This window comes from Pan troglodytes, chromosome 8 (assembly GCF_028858775.2).
Source record: "Pan troglodytes isolate AG18354 chromosome 8, NHGRI_mPanTro3-v2.0_pri, whole genome shotgun sequence".
Taxonomy (NCBI): domain Eukaryota; kingdom Metazoa; phylum Chordata; class Mammalia; order Primates; family Hominidae; genus Pan; species Pan troglodytes.
Genome location: NC_072406.2, coordinates 33,255,632 through 33,271,033, shown reverse-complemented (window position 1 = coordinate 33,271,033; position 15,402 = coordinate 33,255,632). Strand labels below are relative to the sequence as shown.

At 37.9% G+C, this 15,402-nt stretch overlaps 1 protein-coding gene across 2 annotated transcripts in view; it reads right to left on the bottom strand.

The window, feature by feature from the left end:
- Positions 1–228: 228 nt before the first annotated feature.
- Positions 229–15,402, bottom strand: part of PLXDC2 (plexin domain containing 2) — a 470,147-nt gene continuing 454,973 nt past the window's right edge. For both annotated transcript variants that reach the window (XM_024346245.3, XM_063781455.1), the window contains one exon: positions 229–9,584. In XM_024346245.3, the coding sequence (XP_024202013.1) occupies positions 9,468–9,584 (117 nt within the window). In that variant the 3' untranslated portion in view covers positions 229–9,467. The remainder of the gene's footprint in view (positions 9,585–15,402) is intronic.

Below are 15,402 nucleotides of genomic sequence, written 5' to 3'. Positions count from 1 at the left end.
CATCCCATTGCCCACACACTGTGCAATCCTGAAATCTTTGTTTTCTACAGCTCCCTCTAGCTAGTATCAGTTTCCACATCGGGGTGGGTTTAGAAGCAAAAGAACTTTCTATCTTGCCATCAGCCTTGCGCCTCTGAATTCTGCACACAGAATTTCTTCCACAATGGGTAGAACCTTTTGAACACTAATGGAAGAAAGGAAAAAAAACGTATGTTGAAAGACAAGGTATTTAAGAAATTAAAACAAAATGCTCATTTATTGTTTTTAATATGTAGTCAAATATGACAGCAGTCTTACGCAAATAGCTCCCTCCTCCCCCTTCTAAAATCCCAAATTTGTTGACTCCTACTGTAAGTGAAAAACATGGTTTGCTTCTGAAAATAGCAATCAACAGCAAAAACACAGGTAACATTTGGTCCCCACCAGCTTCCACACCTTTAAAGATAAATTGTGTCACTGAGGCAGTCAATACACTAAATTTCTTATCAAACTATTACTAGGGGAAAAAAATCAGATTTCCCACACACTGTAAGCAGAACCGAAAGAGCTGCAGAGAAACTTGGTTTAAGAAGCTGTGTGAAGAAAACATTAATGACTTATTGCAATCGTAATAATCCCCAGGTAAAAGATGGATGTCAAATTAATGGACTGTAAGGAAATACATTCAAACTTAGGTCATTAATATTACAGTGAACATAATCAGGAAGCTTGCAGAAGTATGTAGCATCTCTGAATTATTGAATCTGAACAAAGGTTTCCAATAGAGGTCACACTCTTTTTGCTCTCAGACACCATTAGTGCAAATTCAGATACAATCATTTTTACATTTGCAGGCTCACGTACGTTCAACAGAAGGTCATCGAGAAGTATGGGCTGATTATTTTAGCATGACAGAATGCAGGCTTGGAATTTCTCCTTGACATGGCAGAAGAAATAGGAATGATGCCCAGAGGACTGGAATAAATTCAAAATGCTTGGTTTTCCAAGTTCTATTTTAATAAACTTCGAAAAATTAACCTTTCCCTGAAAGACACGTCCTTGGTTTGGCACACAGGGCTTTCCAAAACAGTGAGAAACGAACTGGCCATGTGCTGCACTCACACACATAGTCATTCTTTTTGCTTGGGGTTGACTAGGTTCATAGGGCCAGATTTTCCTCAGTGTTCTCTTGTAGCAGCGCCGCAGTGAGCTTTGTGATTCTGACAAAGGGTGCAATTATATCCACTTTGAAATGCATTACAAATATTCTGCATGCTGGTGCAACTGGCATAAAATCTGGAAAGCCACCGCCACCCCTCCCCCCCACCCGCCGCAAGAAGTGCCCAATTTCTTCTCTTTTCACACTTCAACATTTCAAATGACTACAAACAGAATTACCAGAAACAGTAGTAAATTCCTGGCATTCGAAGTTCCCATGATCCCAGCTGGCATATAAAAAAGACTCTCTTCTTTTTTTCCCCTGAAAATAATGTACTCTCCAGGCACTGTTGAAATGCTTCAAATCAGGCAAATGAGAGATTTGTTTTGACCAATCAATGAAAAGACTTCCGCCTCTTCTCCGTGAGGGCCCCAAGACTGGGTTACGCCATACACAAGATGTCTGTTTCTAAAGAGACTTCACTGATTTCCCTAAAATGATTTTAACATTTCTTTGCAAGTGAAGCTCTGATGTTGCCTAATGTTATTTTCAGAGTAGCCTGCTGCAGGATGCTTAATTTGAGTTTTTATTTCCCTGCTATAAATGTGACAATCTGAGTATGTTTTCATTCAAACCACCTTGAACATGGTGGCTGAGGCTTCACCACAAATGTCCAGAAAATAGCACTGGAGTCTGTCTGAGTCCTGAGATGGTCACACCTCAGAGAAATCCAGCTCTGGGCCCAGAAAGGAAAGTGCCATCTCTTAACCTTTCCTCAGGAAAATTATTTTATTGATTTTTTTGCCTTATTTTCATGCCTTTTAAGTCAAAGGAAGATAAATGGAAAGTCTCTTTTTGGTCATTCACTAATTCTCTAGGGCAAGTCACATAATTCTCTAGGACAAAGGCCTCCATGATGTTAGGATGAATGCCATAGAAGAGGTATGGGGGGTGATGGCTGCATTTTAGACTAATCATAGGCATATCCTTTGCTTTCTCTATGTCAGGGGTCTCAGCATCGCTTGCAGAATATGTGCCCCAGTGTCTGGATGTCTGAATGACCTAAATTTGAGCTGGTCATCAATGAATATTTATTAGCACATTGCTCTTAAGAAGTTAATAACTCGGCCAGGCACGGTGGCTCAGGCCTGTAATTCCAGCACTTTGGGAGGCGGAGGTGGGCGGATCACCTGAGGTCGGGAGCTGGGGACCAGCCTGACCAGCATGGAGAAACCCCGTCTCTACTAAAAATACAAAATTAGCCGGCTGTGGTGGCATATGCCTGTAATCCCAGCTACTCGGGCGGCTGAGGCAGGAGAATCGCTTGAACCTGGGAGGCGGAAGTTGCAGTGAGACGAGATCACGCCATTGCAGTCCAGCCTGGGTAACAAGAGCAAAACTCCATCTCAAACAACTAAAAGAAGTTAATAACTCTACCTAATAGCACATTTAGATTTTTATTTTTTTTTTCATGAATCATCTCCATTCACTCACTCTTAGGTTTATACTTTCCCCTAAAATTCCCCCATGAAACTTCTAAAATTAGTTTCATGCTATGTATTTGTTTGATAGGCACAGAAGGTTTACAGCTGCATGGTCAGTAAGCGATACTTTGGTCATGAATATATATACATATATATTTGCAATGCTGGGAAAAAGAGAGACTGCTGTTAAAAATCAAAATTCTCATGGAATGAAGAGAAGCCACTGAGATTTTTTTCAACCAGAATGAAAATAAATAAAATATCACTCTCTGCCAAATCAAAAGCTTTTATGTTATTCCATTATGAAAGACATTTATTGAGTAATTTGCAAACGTTAATAAGCCTTAGAAACTAGGAAAAGCTGAGTACTAGTTTATGACTTACATTTAATTTTTTTCCCAGCCTTTTATCCTGGATTTGAAGTAACACAGAATCTTTCAGTGTCAACAGTGAGCTGGAAATTAACCTATAATAACAAGTTTTGAGCATTTTGCTCCTCCAGGCAAAATTTGGTCACTCATAATAAATATATTATGAAGAAGCCAATGATGATGTATTCCATAAACTTGTTATGAAAAACTGACTCCAGAAATTATGTGACTTTACTTGAATAATTACCATTTTACTTCTCTACAATAATCATTGTGAGAGCAGTGGGCATTGGATGGTGGAAAAGTTATTCCAGACAATAATTAGGCAGATGTATTACAATTTAAGTTGAGGCTAGATCAACTTAATCAAAACCTTAAGAAGTAATACCATGTTATGATATGACAATGGTAGAACAGGAAATTATAGACACATTTGAGGCTGGAGTTTTCTGATTTCCCTGATTGTCTTATGTCTGGGATGGTCTAATAAATGGCATAACCACCACACACACCTAAAGTGCAAATGCTTTTTTGATACACTGGTGTTTCTGAATACCTCAAAACAGTGATATTAATAATTCAAAACCCAATAGAAATATTGGGTCAAGAAATCAAACTTCAACTGTTGCATCTGGTCAGTAAGACTGCAGTGAACTAGAAAGTATTCTTAGGTCAGGGAGAATTTTGAGTAACTTTTTTTCTCACAAATAAAATTAACAGGTCTACAGCACAGACATGCAGTGATATATTATGTTTCAGACACATTCTTCAGGCAAACAGTTTTTAGTTCCCATTTTAAGTAGAATAGAAAATTGGAGTTGAAAATTGATAGAGTATTGTTGATCCTATCTACTTGTAAAGTCTGATTTAGGGATGTTATTGTATTATAATGATCAGTTACATGCCTGGACTCTCACTACTGTATATCACAAGTTACTAGCACAGTCACTTGGTTCCAGTAGGTGTTCAATAAATATTTCAGTGAACTGAACAGTTAAATAAATGAACAAATAGGGAGATGAATCAAAGTGCTCTGTAAAATGTAAAATGCTTCACAAACATAAGGTAATAGGAGTATATAAAAGGTAACACCACAGACCTCGCATTATCTGCCCAAAAAACCTTATAAGGACAAAAATGTTGTAATAGTTTGAAGAGCAAATAAAAATTGCAATTATATATGTGGTCAGAAAATCAGCTATATAGATCATTCATTTTCAAATACATTTGGGAAGAAATAAAACAAAGGCAGAAAAATTTTAAATGGCCAAAATAAATTGTATTGCTAACTTAGATGGCCACAGATGGGGGCAGGGGTGGAGAGAGGAGAAACTGAAAACACCACAAAGACCCCGCAATGGCTAGAACTTGAAATCTCTGGATATTGCAACAATAGCAGCCTCCTTAAGTCAGCAAAAAGATAAAGATTGATCCAATGTTCTATATTACAGAACAGAGCAGATCGTCAATATAGCAAATAAAGTTACCGTTGAGTGGACTGTGCTGTCTAAGCTGCTTGGTTGGCCTTAAGTGCCGACAATTAAGAGATGTAGGCAATGAGAACTGAAACAAACATTTAAGTTCAAGACCCAGTTTACTGACACTGGGACTATTACTATATCTCTTTGGGCCTCAGTTTACTTATCTGTAACATTAAGAGGTTGGATTACATGATGTCTCACGATTCTTTTTTTTTATTTAGAGATGGGGTTTTGCTCTGTTGCCCAGGCTGGAGTGCAGTGGCATGATCATAGCTCACAGCAGCCTCTAACTCATGGGCTCAAGCAACTCTTACATTTCAGCCTCCAAAGTAGCTGGGACTACAGGCATGGGAAACCACACTTGGCTAACACACACACACACACACACACACACATATAATTGCTATCATCTCTATCAAATATACATATATATTTGATATATATGTATATTTGTGTGTGTGTGTGTGTGTGTATATATATATATATGTATATTTGATAGAGATGGGTCTCACTATGTTGTCCAGGCTGGATCTGCCATGATTCTGGCATATGACGCTGATAACAAAAGTGGGGTTGGAGGTCGTGAAGTAAAAGCAGCAGTAACTTGGAAAATACCTAAAGAAATACAAACCAAAAGAACATTTCACAGGAGGAAGAAATTAGAACCAGATAATCTAGTTTTCAATTAGTCTTATTTAAATATTAATTTCCTATCATAAATGAAAGCATCTTGAAGCGATCCGTGGATCCTGGCAAAACCTTTCTCAAGTGGGCAATAGACACTAGGGACGTGATCAAATTTATACTCCCTCATGAAGATGTAACATAAGAATCTGTTGCCAAAAACTGATAAATGATACTAAACTTAGAATATGTATCTGGATGTTAGCATAATTTAAAATAATTTTATTCCCTTTATATAGTCTGCATGTGCAAGGTTTACATTAAGTTCCAAATAGTTTTATATTTTAATGCCATAGCTCCTTACATTAGTGTTACAGTGATAAAATAAATATGAAATTCTTTATGTTTGAGATAGTGCCTTCTAAATGGAAGCCTCCTTTTGCTGTTAAGTGTAAAATAGGAAATCATAAGAAACTAGAGAAGCTAGGTGGCTCTATGCAATAAAGAACTGAGCCAGTTGAAGGATGTTCATAGGCAATGTTGGCAAAGAGTGGATAAATACATGGGATGGATGTCATGTGGGACAAATACTAAAGGAAATATTCAGATGGGCAGAAAAGAAACTGAAGCAATTTTGCTTTGTGTTTTGAATGCATTGTCTTTTTCTCAAGATACGTGATGAACTGATTACCTTTGAACGCTTTTTGCACTGATGAACTATTCTTCCTTTGAATGCTAATTTGTGCTGGTACTCGACCAAAAGTCGTACTTTATATGGGTTACATTAACATAAGGTTTTTAAGAGTCTGCACATCTGTACCTTTAATCAGGTTGTATAATAATCTTGCAAGAAAGACAGGACAAAAATTGTTTTTCTTTTCCAAAATTGCAAATTGAGACTCAAGGAGGTTGAAGTGATTTTCCCAAGATAACACAGTGGGGATTTAAAGCTGTGTCAGCTTGTATTTTTTTCATTACTCCATAGGGCCTCTCTAAAATCAAAAATGCTTGGATATACCCAGGAGCTACCAAATCTTGTTTCTTTCCTCTTCTTCCCTTTTCTTCAAGGACAAGGAATTCAAATGAAACACAGCATTGTCCATTAAAATTTTCTTCAACCATGGAAGTGTTTCTTGTTATCCAATATGGTAGCCACAAGCCAGGCGTGGCTATTGAGCCTTTGAAATGTGGCTGGTGTGACTGAAGAATTACATTTTTAATTTAATTTTAATTAATTTTAATTTCAAAAGCCACGTTGGCTAGTGGATATAATATTGGACAGCACAACTCTAGAAGCTACATATAAGAGATTGGCAAATGCCCTTGATACCTCAAACTAAAATAGTAATTGGGGGTCAATTGCACTTTTAGTTTTCTAGGTGTTAGTATATCTTGAAGTCCAAACCCTTCACACACAAGCCACCATTTATGGTCAGTGCCATCTCTTGGGCTTAAGCCATTTATGCCTGAGGTTGCAATTTTTTGAATTTTTACAACCAGACCTTGGTGATGACCTTGAGCAGTAGGCTCTAAATAACTCCCATAAGCTTAGCGTTCCAATAATGGAACACTAGACATAAATGGGTCAAGATATTTTTCTTGAGTTTCAGTATCTTTACCTAATCACTGATCATTATTTTTACAAATAATTAAGCTGAAATAACTAAATTCCTCTGTAGCACCATTTATCTGATTTATCCAGAAGTTTGCATCTCTTTGTTATCTTTAATTTTTTGTTATTCTATTATGTTCATAGTATATTAAGTAATGTACAGTTGCACCTTCTCTAATACATAATTATGTAAAGTCCAAAGCATTGATGACCATTTTGAATTTTCAGAAACTGTGTGTATGTTTTCTCAAATGGGAACAAGAACAAACCAGAAATATAAAATAGAATGAGAGTTTCATGAAAGAAAAGGATTTAGCCAGCATTTCCCCTTACCACTAAAGAATTCACACACCACACACTTCTCACTACCTTTAACTCTTAGTTCTGTTAAGAAGTTTTCCCACACTCCAGTTTCAAGAAGTTTTCTCTATTATTTGGTGCTTTGGTTCACTGAAGAATTCAGTGTTTATGTTTTTTTACAGAATTATCAATTGTTTTGAATCAAAACAGAAAATTGATTCAAAATTGTTTTGAATCAATTGTTTTGAATCAAAATAGAACGCTGAAGGGTATAAGAATAACATTACTACTTGAGAATTACGTAGTACTTAAGGGACACAAACTAAGAATACACATGCAAGATTTATATAACTGTCAAACAGTTGCTATTGGAAGCCACAGCTACCACAAAAGGTAGTGAAAGAAGCATCATTTTATCCTAAAAGGAAGTCGTCTATGTGTTCCTTATGCATTTGTAGAATACCAGTTGCACCAGTAATATTGGCATGTCATTTGGTTATTGCTGTCTCACCAAACCTACTCCACAAGAATAAGCGGGGATACTTCACATAAACCATACATAGCTGCTGCAAAGAGATTGTCATCACAATCCTTCAATCACCTTGCTTTTCAAAATTTTTTTTAATAGTTAACTAAGTTAGGAAAAAGTTACCACCTTCATCAAATACTTAAAATTGTAAAGCAAAATATATGGAATAGAAAATGGCATTCGTTCACGTCAGACACTTGTGATGATAAAGTATGGTACTCTGTGAGTGGACTGATGTCCAAGGCAGATGTGTACAGATGCTAAACTGTTGGGAAAATGCTGCTTATGAGACATCTCTGCTTCTTGAGACCTGAATCTGCAAATGTTGAGCACTGTACCTTACAAAAGCCAACAGTTTCTTGGTACAGAGTGTAAAAGTTTCATGGGTTAGAATGTTGGTGAAATTGTACACTCAGTACCTGAATTTAAACTTTAGGAGCTCAGTATGTATATTAACCACTTTCCTTCTCAAGGGATGCCATTCCTTTCTTCATTCATGAGGAATTTTCAAAATCAGGATTGTGATTCCAAGGCAATCGATATCTCCATTTAAGGAGCTTTCTGCATCCACTTTATTTAGCCAGAGAGGGAAGGGGTTGACATAAACGAAAAAGTGGATCAAATAGTCAAGAACATGATGGGTGCGGCAATGAACTGAACCACTTTTGCTAAGTGACAGAAAAATATTCTAATATTAAGGATTATTTTACAACTCTATGGAAGTAATGCAGTGATGCATCTTGCATCTGTTTTGTCTTGATGACAAAACGCACTCTTAGAGTCACAAGATCCTGCCTTGTGTTAGTTATAAACAAAAATATATTTATATATATATATTTATGTAACTACTATGTGCTTTAAAGAAAATTACTGTATGATTCAGCAGGGTTTTTTCATTCTTTCTATCGCCATGCTGACGTGAATGGCTTCTTAGACAGGAATCAGCAATGAAATGGGTCTTTAGTACTGAAAAGGCATAAAATTAAAAATAATCATATGTTTAAAATCCCTTAACATTTTTGTTTCAAAAATGATTAAGGAACTCTTCATACTGTTTCCTTTTGTTTCCATCAGCCCAGAGCAACTGTGGTTTCATGGGACTTCACAGTTGGGGAATGGAGGTAAGGCTTCCATAAAGCATAAATCAGATGTTTTTATGCTGAGGCAGGAAAACAGAAAGCCCCATTTGCCACCCCCTCTTCCCAAATCCTTAGCTAATTGTTCGGAAATTTTGTCACAGCTCATAGAAAGGTCATTCATTATGAAGGAAGAGGCAGACATGGTTTGAACCTCCTGTACAGATAAAAAGATTCGTTCTGTAAAGTGATGAACTTGTTGGTACAGATGGATCTAGACCAGAAAAACAACATCCTTTTGCCACACATCTGTTTTGAAAATGTAGAAAATCTCTTATATTGTGTTTGTTCTGACTCTTGCATGGGCTGTTTTTCTTAGCAATCTTGAGACATTCATCATTGCTCTTTTGAGTGAAAGGGTTCAGGCTTTGGAAAACAGTTATCTTTGAGACATCAGAGAACATTTGAACCAAAGGTGTCGATCCCTCATGAACTAAAGCTTTATTATGATTTTTTTTTTTTCTGATCCCTTTGCAACCCTGCACCTAAGCCAAAAGCATTATAATCTTGTCATACTTCAGATAAGTCCACGGGAGATGTTCCGAGTGAACTATAGATGACATTCCACTAGGGAATTCTACGTTCAGTGTAAATGGTATCTTGTATAAGTTTTAGTTTTTTGTTTACCCTTTGTTTCCTGGGCTGAGCTTGTCCAGAAATCTTGTCTTCTTCAGGCTACAGCAGCTTAGAGCTTGTTTGTGTGTGTGTGTGTTTGTTTGTCTTACAGGTATAGGCAAAATTTTAGTCTTAACACCTGTAAACCAGTACTGGTGTTGTTCTGTCCTAGAAATTTTAGCACTGCTCTGATACAATAAAGCCTTCTTTCTCTCCAACTGGTTCAACTTCAGCATAGGCAGGATGTCCAGAGCCTCTTCTAAACTTCATCGCAGGCCATCTGCTTGGGCGTCTCTGAAACAGAAAACACAAAAATAAAAAATGTGCGTCAGGGTAAGATTCTAGCACCAGAAAAATCTATTTGCTAGCTATTTTAGATTAAATGTTGAATTAATTAACACGTTAAATTATCTCTTATTATAGCTACAGTCAGAATTAAGAATTCCCCTTATCAACCCCCCAAGCCCTGAGCTTGCATTTCCAAGATGGCGCTATCTACCCCTGTCACAGGAAAGACCATTTGTCACACCTGCCCTCAAAGGATTCAGAGCTTCTCCCAAGCAAGGTTTAATGCCTTATGCATATGTCTGAAATGCTCAAATATAACTAGGCAAAAAGGAACTGTAATAAAAAATATTTTTTAATATATGGGCACAGACACTCTCTCTTCTCTACAAGTCAATACTGATATCACTTCATTTTGTTCATTAATTCACTCAAAAACTAAGGTCAAAAAATTCTGCTGTTCCTAGAAGGGTATTTTCAATTAGGCACCAGACTTCCTAGCAAATAAGCTAAAAGAAATATCACTTAATATCTTAAGAAATTATTTATTTAGTTAAGCATACCCATCTATGATGTCTTTGTGCTTGAAAATTAAAGCTGTTATATCCTAAAAATGGAATCTATTATCAGAGGGTGTGGCCAATCATGAGCTTATGAAACAAATATTGTACAATAGACACTAGTCCTAAAATACAGGTTATTTGTATTGACAAAAAGAGAGCATTTCTTCTCAGCACTCCATCCATCAAACAAACCTGTGATTTACAAATAGATGTACTGAAATGAATTACTGGGTTATCAGAGCAAAAGACACTAAAATGCATTTCACAGCCATAGTGACACTAGAAACTATTACTCCATTTTTCAAAGTGCCTGCAATTTTGGGCTAAATAAGATGATAAATATTGAAGGAAGTTCATTTCTATCTAAAGAATTCTAATGTAAAACAGGTTATATATCAGTGTACATATACTGGCATTTGGTATCTTTCTAGATTTTCCAATTACCTGCCAATGTCGATTGTTAATGGCTGTGAAAGTTTTTCACATCAGGTAGGGATGACTATTAGCTCTATATTGTGTAAAAAAAAAATCAAGGTAATTACATTCTGCCTACTAATAATATTAAGTGCTATCTCTGTAACATTATGTGGTCAGAATGCCTTAAATTTATTTGCTGATTAAGTTCCATTAAGTGGAACTGAATTATCCCTATTTTCCAAAAGAAGAATTTAAAACTAAAGAGAGGGCCACACAGCAAAACAATGTGTCTGTGGTGGGGCTGAAATCATCAACAATGGAAACATACTAAGTACCTCTAGGGAGGTGGGTACCATAACTCATGGTTATGCCTGTTTGTAGGGTAAAGATGACATGTTGCAGTGCTCACTACTTATAGCCCCAACTCTGGTTTTAGTGACTTCACAGCTGAGCTTCTCCAAAGCTACAGCTTCCCTGGGCAAGCAGCACCAATGAGATTTTGCTCTGAAATGCCACCTTTCCAAGGCCAGTTGGTAGCAAGAACAACCCTGCCACCTAGCATGAATTTACAGTTACATAAAGACATTGTGCTATACTGTTCACAGTAGCCAAGATTTGGAAGTAACTGAAGTGTCCATCAACAGATGAATGGATGAAAAAAACGTGGTACATAAACACAAAGGAGTACTCTTCAGCCTTAAAAATAATGAGATCCTGTCATTCACAACAACATGGATGGACGGGAGATCATTATCTTAAGTGAAATAAGCTAGGCACAGAAAGGCACAAACATCACACGTTCTCACTTACTTGTGGGATCTAAGAATCAAAACAATTAAACTCATGGAGATAGAGTAGAAGGATAGTTACCAGAGGCTAGGAAGGGTAGTGACAGGGTTGGAAGGAGGTGGGGATAGTTAATGGGTCCCCCCAAAAATAGAAAAATGAGTAAGACTTAGTATTTGATAGCAGAACAAATCTAACAAATGTCATGTAGCTAGGGTTTTAAACATTTGATCTTATTTTGTATTCTTTTATAATCCCTTCACATCTCAGTCTTAGCCATAACAACTCCAAGCAAAGAGTAACAACTTCACCAAAATTCTCCTTTCTTTTTAGAACACTTTCATAATGAGATAGGAGATGTCATCTCACACTGCAAAGCAATTACTTGATTGTGAATAAATGACTTGATTTCTCTGGGCCTTTGTTTCTTCATCTGTGAAATAATAGCTAATTTGTCCTCTAAAACCCTAGGATCTTTATATTTGCTTGCCTGAGATAATTGCCTTTAAAGTGGAGAGAAGATCATAATTTTTAAAGAGAACCTTCTGTGTTGAGGTTTTTCTGATCCTTGTCCCTTCTGCCTCCTTCTGCTAACTTTTAGAATTCCTATATTTAAGGGAAATCTATATAAATCGGCCCTAACTGAAATTAATTTTCCATGTCAGTCTGCATGTGGTCAGATTGTTCTTTATAAATGAAAAGAATGGGACTTTTTTTTTTTTTTTTTTTTTTTTTTTTGAGATGGAATCTCGCTGTGTCACCCAGGCTGGAGTGCAATGGCAAGATCTCGGCTCACTGCAACCTCCACCTTCTGGGTTCAAGCGATTCTCCTGCCTCAGCCTCCTGAGTAGCTGGGATTACAGCCGCCCACCACAGCACACGGCTAGTTTTTGTATTTTTAGTAGAGACGGGTTTCACCATCTTGGCCAGGCTGGTCTTGAACCCCTGACCTCGTGATCCACCCACCTCGGCCTCCCAAAGTGCTGAACTTACATTCTTTAACAGAATGACTGAATATTTAGTTAGCATAGAAAAGTCCTTAACATCTATGCCATAATAGGAGCCATCTACCCAGAGTACGGGGAAGGGCTTGGATGGAAGGATCTGAAAACCTGAGCCTCATGTCCAGCCCTGTCACAAACTTGCAAGCATGACTGCGCACAGCCAGGGATTTCAGAGAAGGGATATGCTGTTCTTTCTCAAGGCCTAGACAGTTCCAAATCTGTGTTCTTTTTAGAATGGCTAATTCAAATTGTTACAGAAACTCATCAAGGCCACAGGGTCACTTGCTAACAGGGCAGGATATATGCTGAAAATTGAAGAACTCAAACCAGACTGTAATGTTAATTCATTACAGAGTTTCAGGATGTAATGTCTTAAAACATTACTGGGTGCAATGCGTGGGTGATTTCTAATTTCATTTCTCAGAATTATTTATGTGATTAATCATATTCAGAAGAAAATGCTCGCAGCAATAATGTTGGCACTGGGGTTGGCTGTGCAGTCAGGAATTCTCCCTAATTCTTGCTTCAGTACTACTAATTGAACAGTCATCCAGGTCTGACTCAAAGGTCTGCGACAAGATAATTAGCTAAAATATCCACAAACAAACCCGGAGGGCACCCTCAGTTAGCAGTGTACACAAAACCGCAGCTGGAGACCTTTCTTCGAGTTCAGAGAGCAACACAGAGAGGGTTTTGTGTTGGGTTAGATGAGCCCTTGAAAGGAAGTTACAGGCATGAGTATGAAAGAAAAGGGACTGATTTTGAAATTAAAGGCCCAGATAGAAAACACCTGTGGTACATAATGGCACTTGTCAAGCAGTCGATTAGAAATTTCTGCCATTTTGGGGCTGTCTTCCTCCATGAACAGTGAGGGAATAGAAAAGAGGCTGGGATCACTTCCCAGTGTAGGACTTGGGGAAAGTCACGTCTTGTTACTCAGTTTCCGAATCTAAATGAACGAGAGTATTGTTTTTCAAAAAAACCTACCCTTCCTTCCGTTTTTTAATTTTATTTTATTATTATTATTTTTTGAGATGGAGTCTTACTCTGTTGGCCAGGCTGGAGAGCAGTGGCGCGATCTCAGCTCACTGCAACCTCTGCCTTCTGGATTAAAGCAATTCTCACATCTCAGCCTCCTGAGTAGCTGGGATTACAGGTGCCTGCCATCACGCCGAGCTAATTTTTGTATTTTTAGTGGAAACAGGGTTTTGCCATGTTGGCCAGGCTGGTCTTGAACTCCTGACCTCAAGTGATCCACCCACCTCAGCCTCCCAAAGTGCTGTGATTACAGGCGTGAGCCAAAGCGCCCGACCCTTCCTTCCTTTTTAATTTTTAAGCCATGGACTCTTTTTGTTTTCTAATAAAAATCTTACCTTGAAGCCCAGAGTGAAGCACACAGGGTCGGTCTCCTTTAATTGTGGTGTACAGTTCCTTGCTTGCGTGCGCTCCCCGAGCCCTCATGGAGTTTATGAATCCTATACTTTCTAAAACATGTGTTTTGGAAACTATAGAACTAAATCTGCGTTTCTCAAACTTGCCTGGCCACACGAATCACAAGGGATCTTGTTAAACTGCAGCTCCTGATTCAATAGATCTCAGAGAGGCCTGGTGGGGGGTCTGCGTTTCTCACAGGCTCCCGGGTGATGTTGAGGCTGTGGATCCACACGACACATTTCGAGGAGCAAGGGTGATGATTTTCTAAGGTCTCTTCTAACAGAAACTCCTCCAGGAGCCAGTAGAAAAAAAAATATTGAACCTCAGCCTTCCTTGTGTCTCTGGCACACCTTCATGGGAATTGAAGGTTTGTTTTTGCACCCAGGTCAACCTTTCAATATTTAGCTTCGACAGTTTGACTGTCCAAGGGAAGGAATTTTTTCCTCTCTATTTCATTCTTTGAAATACAATTTTTTCTCTATTTTCCTTATTTTGTGTTGAATATTTCTTTAATCTTAACAAGTTAAAGATTGGATTGCCAGATTTAGCAAATAAATGACACACCCATAAAATTTGGATTTCAAATAAACAAGTCATTAAACATATATATTTAGTTGGACATATACTAATTAATGGCTCTTTTTTTTTTTTTTTTGAAATTCTGATTCACATGAGTGTCATGTATTTTATTTGTCAATTGTATCTATGGGGAAACACAATGGTTTTGGGTCCTGGCCAGGGAAACCAGCAATCTAATTAAAACAAACGGCTCCTGTGTGTGGCTGTATCTCTTTGCTTCATGAAATGTAGGTCACTTTTTCCTTAAAAAGAGTAACTCAAATTGATCTGTTGGTCTTCTGGTGTGGTTGAGAATTCCAAGCAGGAGCATTCTAATTGCTCGTGTGGGAAGCAAAGCCTGGGTGATCTTTACACATTTTCTGCTCGCCCTCTTTTGATTCTTCCTGGTGTGGAAGTTGCCTTATTTTCCTGCATCAGCTCATCTCTAGTCTCCCGTTACTACCTGTCATTGATATGTTGCCTTCATTCCAGAACTGTCTTATGGATGATCTTCAAGGATTAGTTATAACCATAGTCAGTTCATGTGCAAGATGAAAACTGTTCCCAAGCATATACAGATCAGCTCTCTACTAGGGTTAACATAAAAACATACAATTTGTGTGATTTTCCAAAAGCTAATACCTTTAAAGTACAAAGTCAATGATTCTCCAATGGCTGAATAAATATCTTTCAATCACACATTGCAAACACTTAATGTGCATTATTTTCTTTCACTGTTTAGTCTAGCTGACTAAAAATAAAAATCACCTGGGGAGGTGCAAAGACTATCCATTTATCCATTTCACATATTTCCAAGAACACTTTCTTTCTTTCTCTCTCTCTGTTTTCCTTCCTTCCTTCTTTCCTTCTTTCTTTCTTTCCTTCCTTTCCTCCCCTCCCCTCCCCTCCCCTCCCCTCCCCTCCTCTCCCCTTCCCTTCCCTTCCCTTCCTTTCCCGTCTTTCTTTCGAGACAGTATCTCACTCTGTAACCTGGGCTGGAGTACGGTGGCATGATCAACTCTCAATGCAGCCTCAACCTCCTGGGCTCAAGTGATCTTCCCACCT